Below are 24,534 nucleotides of genomic sequence, written 5' to 3'. Positions count from 1 at the left end.
TTTGTGTCTTGGCTTGGAGCAGACACTCTCTCATTTGTGTGCAAAGCCCTACTGTGTGCATGGGACACTTTTCAATAAATAATAGCACTGGATTCGTCTGCTGCATCCTATAGTAAAATTGGAAAATAAACCCAAACTTTTCACAGTTGAGGACTCCTGAGTTGTCTCTACTCGCTCTCTTCCCTGCATTTTAAATTATTTTTTTGCTGTGCTTCCATTAACCTTTTGCGATTGTGTTCTCTAGTATGTGAGAGCTCCCCCTTGCACAAAATTGGGCTAAAAAACAGCGACAGATTTCCTGTGGGGAATCTTCCTGGGAAAGGTGGAATTTATTCTGATGGAGATGGCATTATGGTCTCTAATGACACCTTCTTTTTCTAAGCCTGAAGACTGGGTGAGATGGAGGGTGAGGTGAGGAGCAGAAGGCTGATGCACCTTATATGAGCTGAACCCACCATGGACGTGGGGGTCTTACACCATCCCCGCGAGGAAGGGAAAGACCTGTCTTCTGACATAGAGCTGGGCCAAGCAGAGCTAAACTAAGCGAGCAGCACATACATAGCTGTTCCCCCCATGGTTTTCGTGCTGTGCTTATCGGTGCTGTGTCCAAACTCCTTGCAGTAGTAGGGCATTGAGCAGCCCGGCGGCACATTGGCCACACACTGTTTGCTTCCTCCTCCCCTCCCGCCTGGCTCGCTGCTGTCTCCCTTCTCCACTGGTTGAGTTGCATGAGGCATCCTGGATTTTTTGCCTAATGGGGGTAAAAGAAAGCAAAATGGGGGGGTTTAGGAGCTGGGGTAGCTGTTGCGATAAAATGAGGGGTATTGTGGAAATCAGCAAAGCAACACCACAGCAGTATCAGAAGAGCGTAAGCTGCGGTGGAACCAGACAGCCTTCTGGCCCATTGCTCCATGAATCTGCTGATTTTAATATAAAGGTGTCTGTATTTGCAGGGGAGGTGTGTGTGGAAGCAAACAGGGCTCCGAGGAGGCTTGAAAGGAGGGATGTTGTAAACCTACAGTACCGGCGTTGTGTTGCTAGAGATGCCTACGTGCCTATTTCACCATCCTGCTTTTCTGCCTGTCATCCCTGCTCTTCTTGAACAATGTCTTTTTGAACATTTCGATACGTGAAAATTTCCTCTCTCCAAGGGACATTGCATAGTTAAAACAGCAACTAATCTGTGAGGTGACCAAGCAACACCACCACCCCAGGGCTCTGGGTTTGTTTGGGCTCATGAGTGTATCTGCACATCACACCCCCTTCTCTGCTCAAGAGCAACCAGACTATTGTAATATAGATCAATCCTGCTCTTGCACAGAAGCTAAGTTTGATTGCAAAACAAACCCTTGCTGTCCTGACCTGCGTTTTGTACAGTGGATGGCTTTAAAATTAGGGCTCAGCAAATAATTGATCCATCTGTTAGACTGCCAAATTGGAAAAAATCATCACCGATGTCATTTTCAATGCTCGGAGATGACTAAACAGCACTGGGTTTGTTCTTCTGATCGACGTGGCAGCAGCAAAATGGAGAGGAAGAATAAAATACAGGGAGAGTGAGGTGTTAGTGTCAAACGAAGGAGTCCGATGCACTCAAAATGAAGCATTAGTCCTTTGAAGAAAAGTGGGGGAGAGAAAGGCAGACTTTGCAGAGGGGGAGAAGTGCATGGCTCCCCTTTCACCTGATAGCTCAGCGATTTGTGTCTGCACGCAGGGTGGCACTGACCGGGGCTGCCATCCCTTTCCTGCCTGGGACAGCCTGGATCCGTCCCCCTGTGAGCAGCCAGCCTCACGCACCCACTCCGCTCCTCCTCCTGGGTGGATCGTCCCTGCCATGGGTCCAGGGGCTCGCGGCGGCAAGGGGGATGTCCTTGCCGTGGCGTTACTCACACCTTCATATTCTCTTTCCTGATTAATAGTTAAAATATTTCCATCCCAGCAGGCTGCACCGAGTGAATTGCAGCCATGCAATTCGGGCTTTCTCCTGAAAAGCAGAGGGCTTGATTCGCGTCTGCCCCTGAGCCAGGCTGCAGCAAGGCTTGAGCCCGTTTCCCACCTCTCAAGAGGACGATGTTGAAGGTGTTTTCCCTTAACCTGTCCCATTTCATGTCAACTCTGCTGTGCACCAAACACATAAAACATGCTGTCCATATACATGCCACCATACAGCAGTAAGTAGAAATTACTACAAGTCTGTTCTTGTAGCAGATGTTCTTGCAACTCCCCAGAACAGAGCAGTGGGACATTAATAAAGAAAGAAAATTAAAATAGGCAGGAATAGCCCGCCTGGCTTGATCTTACGCTGAATTTTTGGAGAAGAAAGCAGCAAGAAGCTGGGAAGCATGGTCAGGGATGGGGCTCTGCTATCAGAGTCCTTGCAGTGAGAAGACCTGACCTCAATCAGAATAAAATGGGGGGCCCCGAAGGATGGGCGACCCAGAGCCTTGGCAGTATGTAACATGAGAGATGGCCAGCTAGGTATCTTGGGCATAAATTGTAGTTGGCACTTTAATAATCTTGCAGCCCTTGCTTTGGCAGACTGCTAGATTTTTTCAGAATCAGGAGGACATTTGAAAAATGTATTTTCTGGACTGGATTTTAATTTGGGGGCCTGTCAACCTTGGCACTGTCCTTTCTCTTAAACTAAGGTCACCGTCATGTCCTTAGCCTGTGGAATACATGCCTCTCCCAGGGATTTAAATCTCTGAGACATAATGTAATTCATAATGTTGTAAATATCTTCAAGTTTGCCAATTCTTGTGATTTGATTGCAAGTTTTGCAGTACTATCCGATTTGGAAAGGGGAAGAGAGAATGATGGTGGTTGTTGTTGTTGTGGCTTTTTTTCATTTGGCTTGAAAACCTCAGCTGTGAAATTGTGAAGTTACAGGAGAATGTTATTCTTTTTTCTTGGCTAATACCGAAGATCTATTAAAAGTGTCCTGAATGTATTCTTTTTTTTGGAGTACTTAGGAGAAGCAGTTGCATATGCTGAGAAATGCATTTCCATGGCTTAGGGTTGGTACCAGGGAGCCCAATGGGCCCATCGCCTCTGGCTGTGTCACAAGGCCTGAAGCCAAGCCCCCCACAAAGAGCTCTGCTGTTCTTTCATATTCGAGGACAGGTACACATCTGATTGCATAGATGAATCCAAACTGGTGCTTCCTATGTTCTTACTGCATTTCAGCATTGTCATTTGTCTTCCTCGTATAATTTGCATTTCAGCTCTGTATCTCGACAAGAGCAGCCAGGTTAGCCACATCTTCTGGTTAGTTGGGCATGTAGGATGTAGGCTTCTTTCCTTGGATCTTTTTTCCCAGGAATTGTGGCAGAGTCTCCTGCTGCTTTGCGTGAAGCTCCCTATGCTCAGGTGTTGGATTTATCCCAGTCCTTCAGCGTTAATAATTTCCTTTGCCTCTCACTTAGCATCTCTGGCAAAATTAGAACTCTTCATGCAAATAAAGATTGTTTAAGTTAATAATAAAAATAGCAGCAAAAGTAAGTCTTGGTGCCTTCGCTGATCTGCAACAGCTTTTTCTAGCTGGAGAAGTATCCACTTGAGACTGCCCTTTGTCTTTTACCTTCAGGCTTTCATAGAAGTATGTCAATTTTCTTCCTCTCCTAGACATTAACCTTTAGCGAGAAACAAGGTCAGGGGGTTTAGAAATCCAGATAGCTAATCTTTGCTGTTCTTTCCTTGTCAAACAAGGCTGTAATATCCTCAAAGAGATCCAGTGAGCAAGTGAAGCATCATCTCCCCTGTGCTTGCTCTCCTTGGTCTCTTTTCTCCCTGCCTGAAATGAGATTAAAAAATAAATTCATAAGTATTCTTTCTTTGCTGCATGCATATAGTATTTTTAAATTTCATTATGTAGTAATTTCTTTCTTCACTTTCCCTCATCTGCTATTTGGTCTTTTATGCGAGAAGATTGCCACCATCGTGACAGAGCCATTGTCCTACGAAGCCATTTTAAAACACTTTTTTTTACTGACTTCTGCGAGCAGAACAAGAGAGGTTAATGCTGATAACTTCTACTTTATCTCAGATTTTATGTGTAGATCATGGTGGACATTTTATTTATGCATTTCTGCAAAATCAAATAATTTCCCATTCAAGGCACATATAGATTTCTTAAAGGCATGGGAAAGCTGTAGAGCTCTGAAAAGTATAGAGATCTCTAACAGGCACATAACAGAAAAAGGGGCAGTTTTATTTCTGGCAGTTTTAGAATGCGTCCAGTTTAACAACTTGAAGTACTATAAATATTCGCAGGCATTTTTCAAATAACTTCAGATCTAATAGATGCTATTTAAAGTTGCTAAACATTAGGCGTTGTGTTATTCAACTGATCTTCTGAAAAATACGTTCTTCTTTTCTTGTAATTAATCTCATTAAAAACTCTTTAGCTGGTATGGAGAAATAATGGATCTTTAATGTTTTGTTTGATATTGAAAGCAAGTTCTATAGTGAGACATTAAAAAGTAGTTTTAATGTGCCGCTCAGCATGCATGGGTACTCACAATTGGTGATGCCTAATGGAAATGTGATCAAAACTGCAGCTTAGGCCAAAAAACTGCATGAGAAATGTGCTGCGGGAGGACAGGATGGGTAACTTGGCACCTGGGGACCAGCATCCTCCTGCTCTGAACAGAACAGCCCCGGGGAAGCAGCACCTCTTTTATGTCAGTAGTTGGTAGTTAAAGAAGTCACATATCCCATGCTACTAGTGTGTGGTCCTGTTTTATGAAATAGATATATATATTTAATTTTTATATATATATATATATATATTCCCAACTTTTCTTTTTTTCCCAGCATTTTTCATAATTCAGCAAAATTCTAAAAATCTGTGATCTGAAATCTTCCTGTTTAAAAAGTAGATCTCGAAATTTAGCCGCAAGCCAAGTAAAATTGGCCACTAGAAGTCTCTGAAATATCTTGTAATCACTTGAAAGAGCTCGGCTGGATCTTGTTCAGACAGATGGATCTTCCTCTTCTGTGGATCTTGTTCAAAAAGTTTCCCTGTCTGTTTTGGAAACCACCTATGACAAGCATCCAGAGACCTACAGGATCCTGTTAGAAGCAGACTGTGAGCCAGCTAGCTCCCTAAGGAGGTGGTGTTAGCAAATAATAAGCTTTCAGGCTAGCAAATAAAGTTGAAAAAAGGCAAATATTTAGTGTGATAAGAAACTTTTCACTGAAAGTAATTTAAAGGTACTTCATTGTGGTTTATTGTCAAAGACCAATTTATTTTGCTTGCACGTAGCAGGGTGTCAGAAACCGTCTGACAGGTGAGAAGGAAATGGTGAAGGTGATATGTTGGGAATTAAATAAGGTTTTTGATACAGTCACATGTAACATTTTCTTAAGTAAACCAAGGAAGTGTGGTTGAGCTGAGAGGGCAGCCCAAGACAAGGCTTTGCATGGGCTGGCCTGTGCCAAGGCTGTCCCCTGCTTGCCTTGCTGGCACACACAGTGCCAGTGCGTGTGGATGGCGATGTGCAGGGAGGAGATGAAGGGGCTGGAGAAAACCGAGGCTGCTTTCAGTTGATCACCTGGTTTATCAGTGCAATACAATTCTGTAAGCAGAAGTGGAAGTAGAAAGGAAAAAAAACACCCAAATGCACAAATATAAAAGGGGAGCTCGCTGGCTGGAAAGCGATACTGAGAGAGGAGCTTGAAGTCAGCTGGTAGGAAAATCTTCCTGGTGACAGATACAGTTAAGCACTGGATTGGGTTCCTTGGCAGGGTTTCGAATCGTCTTCTTGGGAGACCTTTAAAAACGAATGAGATCTACACCAGGGCCAGGCTGTGCTTGTGGGTACCACCTTTGAGGTGGCTGGTAGAGCTCCTTCCAGCTTTCTACTTACTCCGTTTTCGGATAATACTTCGCAGGCTGGGCTCATGTCTTACCAAATCAATATCCTGTAATGGAAGAGTGTTGGCATTGTGCGGGCTCAGCCCTCAGCCTCCTTTCTTGCTGAATACATCTTCCCGTAATTTGTAACATGTTTCTTGACAAACACTATCTGAACACAGAATAAAGAAATACACCTGACAATTATGATGATGGGTATTTTATGCTTGTAGAACCGCTCTGACAATGTCTGCTTTTTCTAACGTTTAAATTTCCTTAGAAAAAGTGTTATGGGCTTTCATTTTCATTTTAAGTAGCTGGGAGTTCAGGTGGAAGAGCCCTTGTATCATCCCTGCTCATGGCTAAAAAGACATGAGGAAATGGGCGAGACAAGAATATGCTTAATAGGAAGAAATGGGACTGAAAGCGCAAATTTTCTTAGCTGCGTTATATACTGTTTTGGGCAAGTCACGTAACTCTCTTCTTCACTTTCCTTAGCCACTGTGAGGCTCAGTCCGATCTCTTTTGTGAAGTTTTGGAGAAACTTAGAGAGAAAAAACTATGTAAGTGCTAACTATTATTGTTACAAACATTTCTTTTGTGAACAGTGTTTTATCAAAGTCCTAACATTTTCATATCTTCCTTAAGAGGATTTCAGGGGGATTTTCTTGCCCTTTTCCCTTTAGTTCACAGAAGTTTGCATAACTAGTTTATCGGTGCAAACTGGAGTTTCATAGATTTCCCACTGCTACTAAATAAATTGCTACATTACATTGTCAACATGTTCGTAAAGAACTTACATGCATAAAAACTACAGATAAAATGTGTGGGGCCAGGAAGATGCCCTGGTCTTTGTGGTGATACTCAATATTGTGGTCTAAGAAATATTAAGTCGCTGCAACATTGCTGAACACAAAGGGATAACTTCCTCTTTTTTGTGGCAGAAAATCAATGTATAGCATCAAGACTGTATATTGACAGCTTGATTATAAAGGACACTGAATATGCTTGACCCTGGAATAACACCAGAATGGAACAGAACAAGACATTTATACAGCACCAACAAGGCTAGCATGCATTAAATCCTGCTTGCTCTTCTCATTACATCTGATATTTTTATATCATGTTACCATTACTGTTTCTTTTTCAGTAGTTTCAGTAGAAACTCATTTCAGTTTCTTTTGCTTTTTGTTTGCTTTTCTTTAGCTCTTTGGCATTCATACTTCTCAGTGCATGTGTAGCTGGCAGTTCATTTCTGTACTGAAGCTTTGTGGCACATCACTCCTTACTCTTCAGAAATATCTTGCATAGGTTATGGGGGGAAAGCATGAGCTTACAGTTGAAGCTGTGTGCAAGCTGAATTTTATGTGGGTTTTGTCCTTTTAATTTCCTGTAGCAGGTGTAAGGTTGATGCCATGGGGTGGTTCACGTGTGGTTCACTGCAAGTGTCCACGTTCAGACCTGGGGCTAGCAGGTGCCACGTTGGCAGAGCTGGTGGGTCTGCATTGCTCTGCTGAGCAGTAATTTGTCCCTCTGAGCACAACAGCAAAGGAGCAATCCCCATGGCATGTCTTTCTGACTTCCTACATATGTTTTCCATCTCGTTTCAGGTGTTACGTACTCTCTTAACACCAACTGTGAGGTAACTGGGCACAGTGCTGGTTATCCTTCCCACTTCCAGCTGGAGTATAAGACAGAGGACTAAAATGAAAGACCGTAGTAAACAATATGATTCATTTCATCCGAAAGGGACAAAATGCTAAAAATGGTATCAAGAAAAATCTCTGCCTTCTTTATTTTACTATTTTAACTCAGGGATAGCTGCAGTTACTAAAAGCATATTAGGCAGTTGCAAATGAGGGAGAAATGAGCCTGTAGGGTGATTGCTAAAAACATACTTGGCATTATGAAATTCATGAGAAGTCTAGTTTTCATGGAAAAGTGTAACCTCCTGCTTGTGAGTCACTTCTGTGGCTTTGCTTCCCACCTCATTAGTGCCTGACCCAGGGCATTACAAAACTTGATCTCTCCTTGGCCGCAGAATAAACCATGGTGACATCATATGCTCTCTCTCCTTGACGTACTCTGCTTCCCATTACTGTTTTCTCTGACTTCTCATTGCTGGCGTAGTTCTCATAACACTGTTTTCTCTGTTTCATAGTTGTTTCCCTTATTTTCCTTTGGCAGTGAGCACAAATTCCAGAAGTTTCAAAAAAATTGGCGCTGTCTCAGCTGTTTCCCTGAGCAGAGAAGTCACACTGCTCTGGGTATCCGATACACTCATCCTGAATGGGATTTCGTTCTCCCTTCTCTGCACATCGCTTTCGTCTTACCATCTTCATTTCAGAAATGACTTGAGAATGATGTGAGAATCTCTGCCAAAGCCAAGGAGACATGAGTAGCAAAATTTTGTCTTACTTTTTTTCAGCTCCGACTTCCCTATTGCTAATGGCTAGATAATAACATTCCTTTTTTTAAAAAAAGGCTAACATTTACAGATACATCATTCATGTTTCTTCAGTCAGTAAGGAAAGGTCAGTCTGTGTTGTAAACAGAGCTGCGACCGTGATTCAAGTCAGGATGCCGTCCTAGCCTTAATCACGGTAGCTTGTAACAAAAACAGAGGAGGTTCAGCAGGATAAATGTAATCTGTGGCTCACCATGTGGGTGAGGATCCAGGCTTCATGCTGGTACCCAAGGCAGCTAGATTAACATTGTCTCAAGTACTGCTAGAGGTGCTGCATGTGTAATTGCTTACTAATTCTGGCTCAAACATCTCCCACCCCCTCACCCCCCTTTGCAACAGAGCAGGAAGGAGTAGGACTATTTTAACTTTGGAGGTGGGTATTCATCATTCCCTTCCCCGTCTCGAGCTTTCGGGCGGGCGCACATTCGGGAGGGAGAAGTTGCCTTCCATGGTCTCAGTGATTGTTTCTAGACAAAGTTAAACAGGAAATTAGATAGCTTTTTTACATTCTTGCAGAGCTGCTAAAGCACCGTGTGGATAAAGTTGAGTGCACATTCATCAGGAGGAGAAACATTATCCTTTTTCTTATTATTTAGAGAATATTGGCGCATACAGATGAGCTTGGCTCTGGCAAGTCACTTAGGGAGAAGAAACCTCAGATCTTTGGAATCCACTTACCATGTCATCCTCCCTCTCAGAGCAACTTCCAGTCCTAGGATCTTTATAGGAAGTAGTTATATAAATTAGGGAACTGAAATGTGTCGTGTTTATGTGTACGTTTGTGTAGTACCCATCACAGAATGCAGCTGTCTCAGCAAGAGATTTTGCAGTGCTTAAAAGGTGCACCACATTACAAACCAGATGACGGCACGCAGGGAAGAGAACCTTATCCAATTAGAAGTACAATTTGCTACAGAGAATAAATGTGGCAAACTCATCCCTGACAAGTTGTTTATCTGTTTAGCTCAGCTGCATTAACAAAGGAGAGCCCAAAGCGCGGGCTCCTTTTGTGCTGGGTGCTTCAACACACAGAGCTAAAAGATAGTGCCTAAAATAGGTATCTTATGAGGTTATGATATAAGACAAGAGGTGGATAGAGCAAACAGATGGAGGGAGTACGAGTGAGACCATTACATTTAACATAATAAGCCATGGTCACACCATCTGCCTAACTGTTCTGGAGTGTTTTGTAGTCAAAATCTCACCTAAAACACCCCAATTTGGGGAAGATTGCCATAAAATCTTTGCTGACCACAGGGATTCAGGATTTTCAGTTAAATCCCGTTTCTAGAATAATGTTACGAAACTGCACATTTGAATATTTTATCCGTGGCTTTGGTCTAGAAATAATCCAGCAAATGGTGATGGGATGCATGCCGTTATTAGAGCTTATTTTCGTGCTCTTGTTTGTTGTTGTAATTTGTGGAGAAAGGCCATAAGTTAAATCTCTAATTCACAACAAGTTTTAATGTAAATCATATCCCATTACAGTACATCATAGTGATATAATACAATATGTTAGTTTGCCCTAAGTGGATGTATTTGTCTCTATTTTCTGGCTCAGATAATAGTTACCATCTGGGTGTGTGTTTATTTTTTGTTGTTGTTGTTTCTTTTAATCATTTGTGGCGCTGCTTGTTTTAAAGCCGAAAATGAGTAAAATTTGAAGCTGATTTAGGAAATCGCCTGGAGAATATCAAAGGGAACATGAGACACTTTAAATGCTTCACATTTTTAACCTATTACTGAGAACATTTCAGTAGCCTTGAGGCATGTTCCTCCCTTCCTACTCCAGTATCTGTCTTTGGATATCTTAAAAAATCAGCAGCGCTGGGGCTGAGCATGAGAGAGCAGGCTAGAGTCCCTCACTTCAAACCTTTCTCTTTTATCTGGACTTGAGGAATATCAGATAGCGTTGTGAAGGACTTCGGTGTTACCCATCCCCAGGTGCAGGGTGCAGAGATATATGTCCAGCCTGACTCCGAATCTGAGTGTTCATGTTTGTGGCTGCTGTGAGCATTTGTGCTGCAGTCAGTTTTGTCTTAGGAGTCTGTGTATATAGCTGTAACATTCATTATCTGTATATTTTTATATGTGTTTTGTACATCCTTCACGCTATTTTATTTAATCCCTTGCAAGTCTCTTTATTCCAAGCCAGTCACCAGTGCATCATATGTAGGAATGTAGGTGCCTAATTTGCACCTAAATTTTAGGTGCCTGGTGAAGATGCCCCCATAAAGTAAGTGCATAAATTCCTTATAAAGTCACTGGGGAGAAACAGTTGCTTTGAAGGCTCCCAAAGAGAGATCTTTTCTACCTGACTTTGGCACCTAGGTTGCTCTCAGTAGTGCTGTGATCTTTTTCTTCTAAAGCAAAGAAATCTAAGGGATTTGAGGTATAAAACACTTTTTCTTGTTCTGCTCTGGTGCAAGATGACTGTGGTGTTCAAAGATCATAAAGGACACACTGAATTGAATTTGGCCTCTCTTGGTGAACAAAGGATACATATTCACTTTTCTGGTTTGAGGCACCTATAACAATATTTTAGATGTGGATTTGGAGAACATAAATGTAGGCTCCAAACTTGCACACATTTAGTTAAGGAATAGATGCTTCACAGCAATACATCTGCCTTCTGGCTGGTTCCTCATGCACAGGCAGGCACATGGCTGTAAAAACCTCAGGTTTCAAATCATATAACTTTTACCCTAAGAACTGAGCAAACGTGACCCTATTTATTCTAGTGCAGCACTGCCCATAGGAAATACCTTCACCGTTGGCAATACACCACCCACAACCCTGTGTGTGCTTTTAAAAATAGGAGCACCTCGCTTAGCTCCCTACCGGTGAGTCTTGCAGCACTCATGGAAGCCAAAATGAATCCTTGTTCTTCCCAAAATATCTGTGCCTCTGGGTAGGCTTGAGGGCATTAACTGGATGGGTACCATACTTAACATGGCTTGTCCCTTGTAGACCTCAGACAGATACCATGTGAAGAGCTGGTAGCCATTTGCAGATACCTACTGCAGTTCTTGCTGGGCATACAGCAGCAATGGCAGATGTGCCTCTCAGCACATCAGATAGGGACCTTCTCTTGGTTTGTCTTCTGCCATATCCTGGAAGCTTCCATTTTCTTGTCCCATGCACTAGTTTGGATACAGCTTTCTAGACTGCTTTTGAGCCCTTTACTCAAATTAATTTTCCTCGCCTCATGCAGAGAAAGGCAGAATTTATCCCAGCATCTTTCCCAGACATAAAATACTTGAATTATATTTTCTAATTACTTCTATTCAGACATGGAAATCCAAATCACACAGTCCCTAATGATGTTACACGCAATGAAAGGAAGGGCCTTTTCCCAAATACTTGACTTTATTGTGTCATGATTAGAGGCAACAAATAAATGAGAGAAAACAAAGTTTTGGTTAAATAGAAAAGTCATGGCTATTTTCTCTATTCAAACTGTTTTGATATGATAAACTGCGGAAAAAGAAATTACACATGAGAAAACACTTGAAATTACTACTGGTATTGTCAAACAGTACCATTTGCTTGAGAAATATCTAACATTCAGACAACAGTATTCTTCAGAAGCAGTGTTGAGATCAAATCCTCTGGGGTTGACTTGAGATGAGTTTGAGAAGCATCTTTCTTTGCTGTGTAATTCTGTTATTGCTAATTGTGCCTCTGATGAACGTTTCCAGGTATAGCAGGATTTATCTAGACCAAATATATGGCCATATGATAGCTATATGTTCCTTACCACCAATACAGATAAGCATACAAACTGGGCAAAAGTAAAATAAATTGAAAATTAAATAGCTTGATTTTCTGTACCCCCAATTCTTTTGTTTGTTGTACATACTAGAGTTACGTATGACTTTGCCCATGCTTTAGGTTCCGTCATCTCTTTTGAATTTGACTGTATAAAATATATCAGATAGATAAGAGTAGTCTTGTTTATTCAGAGATTCAAAGGTGGGGCACAGAAGCTTCATGTATCTGCATAGCAAAACTTTTATTAAGTGGAACCAGCTATACTCCAACAGAAAAATGGCCAAGGGCCTCAAAGGAAATTAAAATGAGCCATAACAATTGGAATTCACACAAGAGCATAAAGGACCTTCCTAAGATAAATAACACATGCATTAAAAAGCATTGAACAGGAAAGAATGTGATAATGGAGATTATCTCTCAAAAGCAAAAACAAAATCGGAAAATAAAAATAAGACCTTTGAGTCAAGAACAAAACTCTGTGACACCATGCCTGCGAGGGCTTCACGGGGAAGGCACGCTTGTAGCCTGGATCTCTTGCCTCCTCCTTTCTCCAGAGGCTGGGCTGAGGATCAAGCCCTAAAACTCTTGCAAGGGAAAGATAACTTCAATAGTCAGGCAAAGATTTCTTAGATACTGGGGAATGAAATCTGAATCTACGCTGGATTTGTATAGAAATTAAATACATTGCTTCCATAGTGGACATCATTATTTTGGGGAAAATTTCTGAAGAATTGTGGCAGATTTCTCTTCATGGCATCTTAGAAATCAAAAAAAGAGGAGTAGGAAGAGGTGCCATTTAAAAGGATGCTGTTATTCAAACAGTTTAGAAAAGGCCTTTTAACTCCATTATGCAGGACATTAGAGCAGATAACAGTGATGTCTCTGGCCTTATAATCAATGCAATAGCATAAAAGCCCAAATAACTTGAAGAAGGCAACGTCTGAAATTCATGGCGTTACAGATTGAAAATCAGTATCCAAAGGGGTCTGGTTTAGACATGACAAAGCAAAAGGATGGAAGAAGAGGACAGAAAGGGAGTGATAGGGATGGCTCGGGTGGCACCTGAGTTGTTCTCTCATTCCATGGGTCATCTTCTACACTCCTGCCCTTCCTCCTCCTCTCTGTGTACTTTCCAGCAACTTAAATGTGCTCCAGGATCTTTACACCAGTCTTTACTGTCAGAGAGCAGCAGCAGTGGCTTCTTGGCAAGTGAGGGAGAGCCAGGAGCGAGGGTAAGAGCAGGGCAGGCAGGGCAAGGGCACAGTCCCACAGGACCTCATAGCATTTTCATTACTTGCCCCTAAAATGGACTGGGTTTGAAACCTGCGATTGACTGATACAAGCGTTCTGATGCAGCTGTAAAAGTTGGTGGTTTGGGGCATAGAATTCCTTTTGTTTTTTTTAAATACAGAAGACACATAAGACTAGAGAGAATCAACAGCATAGCCCAGTCCTTCTGTACATTGGCAATGAAGTCATAGGCAGCATGTCTATGTTCACTCCATAAGCAATATTCATACGTTGTAAGAAATATCGAGCTCTCTATACAAATTAAGGCCTTTTCTGGAATGGAACAAAAGCCATAAACCATGTTATAACACAGAAGCACATCATCAGTGTCCTAGATTGTTGCAGCAGCAAGAAGTTTGGTAGGTGAGTATGTGCTGGTATTCCTGCAAAAGACTTTGCACCGTGACAGAGAGTACAAGAAAAACAGTCCCTGTCTGACCAAAGAAAGTATCTTCTCTGATGGATCACAACCAATACACAGAGCTCAGATCTGCTTTTGAAACCGCCCTCCACCACCCCCACCTGGAAGATTATCCAAGTGATGTTGGAAAAGCTCTAACTCATTAGTGCTAAAATCTTTGAGGGCTTATCTCAAGCTCATTTGAAGTCAAAGGGCATGTTTATATTGACTTGAGTTTTGGATCAGACACCTTGGCTCTTCACACATGTGACATCTAGCTCCCTAATTGTGTGCACATAAAAAGAGAGAACATAAAAGCTGTCGAGTTTCTGTGCCCTGTGATTGTCCTCGGTGATGCTTGGTACTCTTTTCCAGAAGGCTTCCGCTACCTTCTCACTCCAGGCTGTTTTGATGACTTAATAAGGAAAAGCTCTTGCCATCAAACAAAGCTCATCCAAATACACATCTTTCTTTGATGCATCCTGGGTCTCGAACTGAATTTCTTCAAAAGCAATAAACAGAAAAAAGAGAAAACAATTATCAACTTTGTGTGTAGACATCTAAGCTTCTAAAACAAAGCTTTCTTTCATGTCTTCCAAGTGTTCAAGGCTAGAAGTAGGCTTTTGACCCGATTCTCTAGAGAAACTCCTTTAGAAAATAACTTCTTTGATTGCTTGTCAGCATTTTATTTCCTGCCGGTCTTACTAGACTAATATTATAAAAAGGACAATTTCAGGAAATATCCTTGAAGCCATAGAGAGGATGCTAATACCTCCAGAAATAAGGGAGCTGCAGGTCAATTGGAGAACACAGAATTAGCTGAAAAAATCAGCATCAGCAGACATGCTGGCTGTGTGTCATGAAGATCGCTTCTTCACACTGGTGGATATGATACACCTTTTGTTCACATTACCTGTTAGAGTGGTTATCAAATTTATCCCCACCAAGGACAGCAAGAGCTTACATGCTCACAGATGGGAGTAAATATTTTACAACAATCGTTTTCTCATGTTGTCATATTATTTTATTTTACTCCTGGAAATGACATTTTTCATCCAGCGGATTCCCAAGTTGTAAGGTGCAGTGGAAGTATTTCATGACTGAAAATATTTCATCCTGCTTACTGTACTTTATTTTTGAACTTCCTCTAGAAGTGGCTCAATTCTGAAGAATGATAAGCACATTACTACTCTCAAATTGAAAACCTAGACTGCATGTAGGTTTACAGAATTCTTTTCATTGTTCTCTTTAATGCTATCTATTGTTTACTTGTATGAAAGTATTTGTAGATGGCTGAGATGAAACCGACAGCCATAAGACCTAGCTGTACTTCTCAAACCACTTGAGTTCTTCATTCATGCATGAAAGGGCTGGACCTTTCAGGCAGGTTCTGGGAGGTTTGCATGTTCCTTAGATGATGACACTGATACACAGGGAAATACATGAGTAATGCTATTTCATATGCAGACAATAAAAACAAATATGTTTTCTTCTCTAGCTTATGGAAAATAAAATAAGCTCTATTTCACATAGATGTTAAAATTGCTAAAAATTATTTGGGGGTGAAAGGAGAAGGTCCCATTTCCACAGCAGAAGTTCATCCCTCAGTATTCCATTGCTAAAATACAGCTCCAAACTTTTTACTTCTCAGACCTATCACAACTTTCCACTGTACTTTATTAGCCCGAAGCCAAATTTACCCACCATTTTTTCCAATTAAAAGCACTTGAAGATGAACCCTCTTCAAGCCAGTCAAAGCTGTTTATTAGTTGTTTGTTGCTTTCCTTTTACCATTTAATATCTCTGTAGCCTTTCTTTTTTATGTGACACATTTTATTTCCTCATAACCACTTTGGCCAACATATAAGAGATTTTTTTTCCTCCATATATTTGTAGAGTTTAAGACCACAGATGATGCCTGTGATACCTTCTGAAAGGCCATAGAGTTTCACCCAGTGATCCTGGAACAGATTCCGTACTTTATGATGGAGCAAGAACATGGCATGAAAATCTCCTTCATCCTTCGTTTGATTCATGATGAGCAGTCCTCCTTATTCCTTGACAGTATGTTCCAGTGGTTAACTAATGTCAAAAACCTTCACCTTATTTCCCATTTGAATGTACCCTTCTACAGCTCCCAGCAACTGGATCCCTTTAGACTTTGTCCATTATGTTAAAGAATGAGAATTTTTTTCCCACTGTAGGGTAGCACTAGGCTTTGATGAAGTCTCCTCTTATCCTTTTTAGTGTTGCTAGATATGAAGGAGAAAATATTTTAGAGTCAGGAACCAAATAATGTAGCCTTTGAGGAAGCCTCTGAGGAAACCATGAACTGAATTACATGTAATTGTTTATGCGATGCAATTTCAGGGATGCGACGGTCCTATTAGTGTCATACTGCAAAGATTCTTACCATGCCCTGGAGGAAAACCTGACAAAAGTAAGCAAACAAAGGAAATGGAAGTTATTAATCACAAATCTGTTTTTTTCTTCGTATAAAAAATGGTGTCAAAAAATAAGCAATAAAACTCCACGTTAGTTCCGCTGTTCCCTGGGGAAGATGCAAACTGCATCATCCATGCAAATCATACCTACTTTTATTATGGAGGGAAGTGGTATTAAGTCCTAAGATGGAGCACAGATAATTATCATAGATAATCCAGCTAGTTCTAATGACAAGTCTATTCAGAAAGGTGAGTCTTTTTTTTGACCTAGCAAAACTAAAAATGTTTACGAGAGGACAAAAGTAAATCCCAGGAAGCTTTGTAACTGGAGGAAAGCTTTAATTCAGTTACTTGATGAAACAGCTCTGAAAGTATTCACTTAAAATCTCAATGTCATTTAACCTCCAGTTTGTTTAAAGAACAATTTGAGACAGAAAGTTTAATGAAAATTAAGCATCTTAAATTCGAGTTAAATCCCTCACAGACTCTGTCTTACCTTAGTCAGCTTATGTTGTCTAGCTGCTTGGGGTTTAATGGAATGAGCTTTTAATGAAACTCAAGTTGCAACAACATTTCAATGTTCAAATAAAAGCAACATCAATAACAAGTAGACCTCTGCAAGTGCCGTTGATGTAATTTCTCTCATCCCTTTATGTTTGAGTCTGGGTGACAGCTTGTTTGCAAAATGCTCTCGGATTCTTTGGGGGCTCTCTGGGCATCCTCCTCTTGCTTTGTCTCTCATATATATGGTCAGTGGTGAGTTTCTCTGCTTGCAGTGATGTTTCTGAATTGGGCAGTAACTTTCCATTCTTAATGCATCAGGTTCTGTAATGCCTTTGAAATTTTATTTTGGAAAACCCATATTCTTCGCAATATTGTTGCAGTCCCATAAGTTCTTAAGCTTGACGTTCTTAAGAGTGCTTGAAAGTTCTTTCACTTGCATTAAAAATATAGATTGTATATATCAAATTCTCCTGGCTTCATAGATAAAGTACTTCGAAAGTTTATATTAATATGGCACACTTGCTTGAAGTACTAAAATAGTCTCTTCGAGTGTAGCTTCTTCTATTAAATACTTCTGTAGGCTTCTCGTAACTTAAAATTCTAATTAGCATGTTTCATAGGCCTGCCAAATAATTAACTCCTCAGTTATATACTCAAGCAATTTCTTAGTTATTAAACAAACAAAATATTGATTACTTGTAACAGAATCTTCCTCCTGTCATAAAAGCAAGTACATGTCATCATCCAGTTCAAAATAGCATCAGGAACAACCACAAGCAAGGTTTAAATCTGGATAAATTATTTTCTGCTATAGGAATTTCAGTTTTATAAAGTTTAAAGACAGAAAAAGTTTTACAGTGTCTGAACACAGATAAACAAGCAGGTTGTCACCTCTAAAAGAAATAATGAATTGACAGTAATCCAAAAAAATGTTCTTGAGGTTTCTCGAATGTAACACTCTTTTGACATCAAAGTCTTCCTTTTAGCTCTTGGTATGTTTGCAAAAGACACCAGTGTTTAATATGATCATTTGTAATAAGACCTGTCTCCAGAAGAAAACCTCCGTGGTTTAAAATTACATTATTGTGCAGGAATGAGATGGTCTATTTTTATGGATGAGCTTATGGCTTGAAATAACTGAGATTACTGCATACTCGGTGTACTCAATTAAAGAGTTAATTGGTTAGGTTCTTCTAGGATAATCGTATTTTGAAGGGGAGAGGCCAAATTGTCTTCAGAAGAGTCGCTCTGATTACAGACATCTCTAAGGAAAGATTTTTGCTTGTCTGGCTTGGGAAAGAGTTTTAGCTTCTTTACTTATTAAATTTAAGTTTACAGTTAGAAGTCTCACGGTGAATACTTTACATGTGACAAGAAAATCCTTACTATGCTTAGAGTACTGGGGAGCTTCAGGGAATGTCTGTGACAGAACAGAGGGTAGTAACCAGGTTTCATGAACTTTTACTGTCCTCTCTTCCGTTTTACTGCTTACTTCTGTTTTACTTTATTCACTGGAGGTTCTAATTCTCCCCAAATTGCTGTATTGGAATCTAATTCCCTCATATTGCTGTGCTTTGAGAGTCTTTATGTTGATGAACAAAATTAGTCTTTTTAGCAAGTAATTACTTAAATTACCTTAATTATATAATAATGTAAGGTCAGCAACAAAATTATGTATACTCTAGCTGAATCATTATAATGCTGATGACATTAAGTGCCAAGCGCTAACTTCCATCCTGTCTCTCCCAAAGCCAAGGTTTTGTACAATCCCACTGCGGTTTACTCAGTATAATTTAGTTTGAGGTGTTTATCATAGTGGAGATGGCCAAAAAGGTATTTGAGATAATTAGTTAAGTGATTTCGTAATTGCTAAAACATCTGTCGGAATTAATTCCAGCAAAGTAGCCATTTTATTGAAATAAAAATATTCTCATAATACCTTTGGCAAAATAGCTCCCTTGAAGTCACTGAAATGGCTACGGGGAAGAATTTGGGGCATTGAATTAGTCTTCAGTTGCACACTGCATAAACTATCAGCCCTTCTGTCATTTCAGCTTAGGAAGACATTGTCAAGCTCAGTGCAATAAGTCTTTAGCTGCTTATAATAAAATGCTTTTAGCTTCTTCAGCACTGTGGTTGTTGGGGAGAGTTTGAATGGTCCTTGTGCTCACGAGATATTTCCTTTCTGTCTCTCCTGACCTCAGATGTGCTGGCACTACAGTCTTTTCACTTGTTAGGGCTCTAATGAGAATCCACGGATGTGTTTGTTTCAAGGTTTTATTTTTTGTCACTTCAGACAGCTGTGAGTCTATACATTGTCTTTTCAGAGTCCATAAATGAAGCTGAATTTCTACAAACACAGATATTATTTAGAGCATTTTTAGAATTTAACAGCAGCTAACATTTTGAGAGTTAACATTTTAGAAAATGCGAGTGATGCTGCAATTGAGTATCTGTGGTAGAAAAAACAGTCTCATGGTAAAAACTGTGTAGAGACTAAAGCTGTCCCATTGCAAAGGTACTCCTTTAGTAAGTGCAGGCTGCGTGTATACCATTCAGTTAAGCAGCGTCGGTGAATGGGCATAGTCAGGGTCCCTGACGCCCAGTAATGCTCAGTTGTGTAAATGGTTCTTGGTACAATTTTGTCTCGACCCAACTGACAATCTCCCAAAGGATTCCCAGCTGCATTGCAAAAGTTGGCACTACTTGGTTCGCTGTTAAGGATATAGCCTTAATGTCCATGGGGTCAAAGGAAGTGCAGTTTGACGGTGGTCACTCAGGTGAGGTCTACCACGTGTAAATTGTGCTTGGCTCTGTGATGAGTACAGGAGTAGTAACTGCTGCCCAAGACATGTTTGGTATAGATGAACTAGGCTACTGATCTTAATCTTGTCCTGCATCCTACTAAGGGACAGCATGATGCCATGAAGCTGAAAATTGAGCTCAGTGCTGTTGTGATGCAGAGACGTTTGCACTGCGAGTGTTGAACCTGATTTATGCACAAATAGAGCGATAACCGGTGTGTGTGCGTGGCAAAGTAAAAGACAGTGAGTGGAGGGAAAGTAGTCAAGCAAAGTGTGCAAAAAATACATTTGCATATATTCTTCCAAAATTCTCCATAAATATATTGACAAGATGGGGCAATCAATGGACACTGATCCTAAAGACAGGGAAGAAGCAGAGCTCAGGAGCTGCTTATCGAGGTGAGGAGAGCATCCAGAGAGACTAAAGTGGTGATGGAGAGGAGGACAGGGCAGTGTAAAAGGAGAAAGTGGATCAGAAGGCAGTTTGTATTTACGATCATTAAGATCAAAAACAATTCATGTACCTCAGTAGTTCAGAGCTGGTGTTAGCTTTCTCTGTGATCACCTTTTAGACCAGACACGTCTAATAAGGACTGGTTCTTTCAAAGGTAGCTTAAAGTTATTTATGAACTTGTGCTGTATCTGAACTTTTCTCACCTCCATGAAAAAAACAAGAGAAGATGCAGCTCCAGGTCATTTTCTGATATGGTTCCCACCATCAGGCTGGCTGAGGACTGAAGGATGATGAGCCCTAGGAAGGCTCAGCATCTCCAAACAGACCACAGCAAAGCAGCCTGGAATACTGCGTCACCGCCAGCTCCCTGCTCTGAGCCTGAGCTTCCCCCTACACCCAGGTGCCCAGAGTCCATGTCCCCACGGACAGCCTCAATTCAGCACAGAGCGAGGGCTCTCAAAGTGGTTTAATCAGAGAATATCTCTCTTGGAACCTTTTTCAAACAAATTAGAACTGCGAACTGACCCACACACACACATCCAAGTCTCCCTGGTCTCATTTTCACAGCCTGTTACAGAAGTGGGATGGAAAGAGCGGAGGGATGTCAGGGCAACTGGATGGTTGTGTGCAGGAAGCAAGACCTGCTATGAGGCAACTTGCTGTTTTGAATGGGGGGAAATGTATTTGTTTGAAGTAGTATGAAAGGCATTCAAAGAAATATCAGGGTATTTCTGCTTAAGTGCTGGATGTTTTCTCTCTTTCTACATCACAGGCATCACTGCTGAGCAAGACACCCATGTTCCTCGGTAGCTTTCTTTAGAGGGGGTAAAAAAAAGATAATACATAAAAAGACATTGGAAATAAGGACTTTTCTTTCCTCTTTCAAAGAACGTTAAGATTTTATTTTTTTTTAATATGTGTGGCTGATCTTATTTCAAAGTCACTTTGAAACTTTTGGGGGTATGTGATGGTTGAAAAGTTCCTTGGGAATGAAAAGAAGTTTTATGTTTTTAAAAAATTGAAAGAAATGTTGAATCGTATTGCAACCACCAGTTTGTTTCTCAGCATTTTCATTGATATCATTTTGATAATAGAGAAGCTTTTGGTAGTGGTAAATTTTGCATTTTATAACATAACTAAAACCATTTAGGAGTTTATACATCTGTGACTAAACTTTCATCTGTACTAATGTGTGTCAAAACACAAACATTGGCATCTGAAAAGCTGAAGCTTGTGAAAAATCTCAGCATGTAGCTGGAGGTAGAGCATGATATTAAACCTGTTGCATCATACTTTACCGTAGGCAATCAACATCACCTCCCTGTCTGTAAGACGTCAAAGTTATTTGTCAGTGTTCAATAAAAAAACGACAAATAAGAAAATATTAGATACACTAAGATTTTTCAGCAGGTGACTGTTTTTGGCTTCTCCTCTGTTTCCTTACATTTCCAAAGAAAGATTTGGTAGTTGGCAAATGCAATACAGGCAGCACAACCATTGTGTTAAATGATGAGAAATTGGTCAGAAATGGATGCTTCGGTAGTTGCAAGATTGTCATTGAGAAAGAAGGAATATGGGCTGTAGAGAAGCCTAATTTTATCAAGGTTCATTTGCATGTATAAATACAGGTGTGTGTACATAAGTGCAATAGCAAACAGCCTGGAGAACTGAATTGTGTCTCCCCTTGAAAGGAGCAGGGGAGCCTTCAGTGAAATTGTGGAACATCTAAAACTCATGGAAGATTGGGTAAGTTCACCTAAAACACAACTCATCCGTGACATTCACAGCCACAAACTACCTCAATTTTAAGAGCCTGTTATGCATTTTTTCCTGCTCAGATTTCCCCCACCACATCCACTCGGTCCTGAGCCCGCCTTCCCCAAGTGTCCCATTGGGATGGGGCTTACTGTTGCCAAAGGAACGGCATAGTATTGATGAAAAGCATATGGGATCTTTATGCCTCAGGGCCCACATTTCCCATGGCATAGACATCACCAAGTGACAAAGAGCTTTCACCAATTTACCTTATCCTCAAGTGATTCACTGAAAGAATTGAGGTCGTGTGTATCCCTTAGTGTTTATTTCTCTTCAGCAGGCAGCAGATGGTCGTGCCTTTCTTAAGATATAAACACCAATATTTTTTATCTCTATAGACAGGTGTTATGTCCTCAGGAATCAGGGAGCTCATCAGGCCCAACCTGATCTTAAATTTTCCCCAAGAAACTCTCACACAAGGACATACTCTTGGAGCGTGGGTAGCAGAACAGCTAACATATTATCACCCAAGGATGGTCTGCTCTCAGATCTCCCTGGCTCCCTTCCTAGTGGCAGAGTTTGGGGGACTAAAGTACTACCCATGGTAGAAGAAGATTGGCCAAGGGGCCACTTAGTCACCTGGACATATACAAGTCCATGGGACCAGACAAGGAGAGAGCAGTGGAAGTCATTCACTTTGACCTAAGCAAGGCTTTTGACAGTCTCCCATAGTACCCTTGTATGCAAATTGGAGCTGTGTTTCCAAATTGGAGATATATTTTGCATAGGTGTACTGTAAGGTGGGTGGAAAACTGACTGGACTACTAGTCTTGAAGGGTTGTGATCATGGCATGAAGCCAGTGACTGGTTCCTGGGGGTTCCTCAGGAGTCAGCTCTGCAGAAAAGGACCTGAGGACAAATTGAATGTCAAACCATCAGTGTGCTCCTCTGGAAATGGAAGTGAACTGCATACTGGCTGTATTCATTAGTGGGAGTGTAGCTAGCAGGTCCAGCGCAGTGATGCTTCCTCTCTGTTCAGCACTCGTGTCTAGTTTGGGATAGTCCAGTACAAGAAACATATGGACATACTGGAGTGAGTCCAGTGAATGGCTACTAAATTGTTTAGGGAGGGAGAGCACATGGCATAGAAAGAAAAGCTCAAGAGAGATGGGTTTTGTTCAGCTTTAATAAGAGAAAGCTCTTCTTGCTGTGTACAGCTACCTATGGGAAGGTAAAGAGCAGACAGAGCCAGACTCTTCTCATTGGAGCACAGCAGAAGGAGAAGAGGCAACAGACACAAGCTGCAGCAAGGGAAATTCCGGTTCTATATTAAGAACAAAATCAGGTGGTCAAAGCATTGGAGCAACTTGCTTAGAGAAGGTGTAGCATCTCCATCCTTGGAGATATTCCAGACTCCACTGGGCAAAGTCCTGAGCAACCTGCTCTAACTTTGAAGTTGGCCCTACTTTGAGCAGGGGCTTGGACTAGATGGCCCTTCCAACTTAAATTACGCTGTGATGATTCCAGTTCTGTTTAATATCTTTATCAATGATCTGGATGAGGGGATCGAGTGCACCCTCAGTAAGTTTGCAGATGACACCAAGTTGTGCGGGAGTGTTGATCTACTTGAGGGTAGGAAGGCTCTACAGAGGGACCTGGACAGGCTGGATCGATGGGCCGAGGCCAATTGTATGAGGTTCAACAAGGCCAAGTGCAAGGTCCTACACTTGGGCCACAGCAACCCCATGCAAGTCTACAGGCTTGGGGAAGAGTGGCTGGAAAGCTGCCTGGTGGAAAAGGACCTGGGTGTGGTCAACAGCCAGCTGAATATGAGCCCAGCAGTGTGCCCAGGTGGCCAAGAAAGCTAATGGCATCCTGGCTTGTATCAGAAATAGTGTGGCCAGCAGGACTAGGGCAGTGATCGTCCCCTTGTACTTGGCACTGGTGAGGCTGCACCTCGACTACTGTGTTCAGTTTTGGGCCCCCCACTACAAGAGAGACATGGAGGTGCTGGAGCGTGTCCAGAGAAGGGCAAGGAAGCTGGTGAAGGGTCTGGAGCACAAGTCTGATGAGGAGCGACTGAGGGAACTGGGATTGTTTAGTCTGGAGAAGCGGAGGCTGAGGGGAGACCTTATCGCTCTCTGCAACTACCTGAAAGGAGGGTGTAGTGAGGTGGGGGTCGGTCTCTTCTCCCAAGTAACAACTGATAGGATGAGAGGAAATGGCCTCAAGTTGCACCAGGGGAGGTTTGAATTGGATATGAGGAAAAATTTCTTCACTGAAAGGGTGATGAAGCATTGGAACAGGCTGCCCAGGGAAGTGGTTGGATCACCATCCCTGGAGGTATTTAAAAGACATATAGATGTGGTGCATCGGGACACGGTTTAGTGGTGGACTTGGCAGTGCTAGGTTAACGGTTGGACTTGATGATCTTAAAGGTTTTTTCCAACCTAAACGATTCTGTGATTCTATGTAATTTTATAAACCACAGGACAAAAAATAATTTAGAAACAGCTCCAGTAGTCCACCTCATCATTTCAATGTTACAGTCTTAACACTGACTTTCTGACAATGCAGGTGCTGTTTTAAAGTCTCTTCTGTGCTCCTTTTGTGGCTGGGGTCACAGTGCCTGCAGGTTGCGGTTACCTTCTTGCAGTAAACTGTGCTAGGGTTTCCAGCAGCGCAGGGGATGGGTGTTGGACCAAGGACAGATGGAGCAAACTGTTCCAGGGCAGGTTGTTAAATACCATGTCCATAAGGCGAACTGAGTGGCTAGCACCTT

General features: G+C 41.4%; 1 protein-coding gene across 10 annotated transcripts in view; it reads left to right on the top strand.

The window, feature by feature from the left end:
- KLHL29 (kelch like family member 29) overlaps window positions 1-24,534 on the top strand; it is a 403,118-nt gene that overhangs the window by 212,523 nt on the left and 166,061 nt on the right. The window contains exon 1 of one of the 10 annotated variants that reach the window (XM_072858452.1): window positions 16,057-16,231. The exons of the other annotated variants lie outside the window; for them this stretch is intronic. Within the exon in view, the coding sequence (XP_072714553.1) occupies window positions 16,145-16,231 (87 nt within the window). The 5' untranslated portion in view covers window positions 16,057-16,144. Of the gene's footprint in view, window positions 1-16,056; window positions 16,232-24,534 lie in introns of those variants that run through there. 10 annotated transcript variants of the gene reach the window in all.

The sequence above is a fragment of the Ciconia boyciana genome, chromosome 3, assembly GCF_034638445.1.
Source record: "Ciconia boyciana chromosome 3, ASM3463844v1, whole genome shotgun sequence".
Taxonomy (NCBI): domain Eukaryota; kingdom Metazoa; phylum Chordata; class Aves; order Ciconiiformes; family Ciconiidae; genus Ciconia; species Ciconia boyciana.
This window is presented reverse-complemented; position numbering and strand designations above follow the sequence as displayed.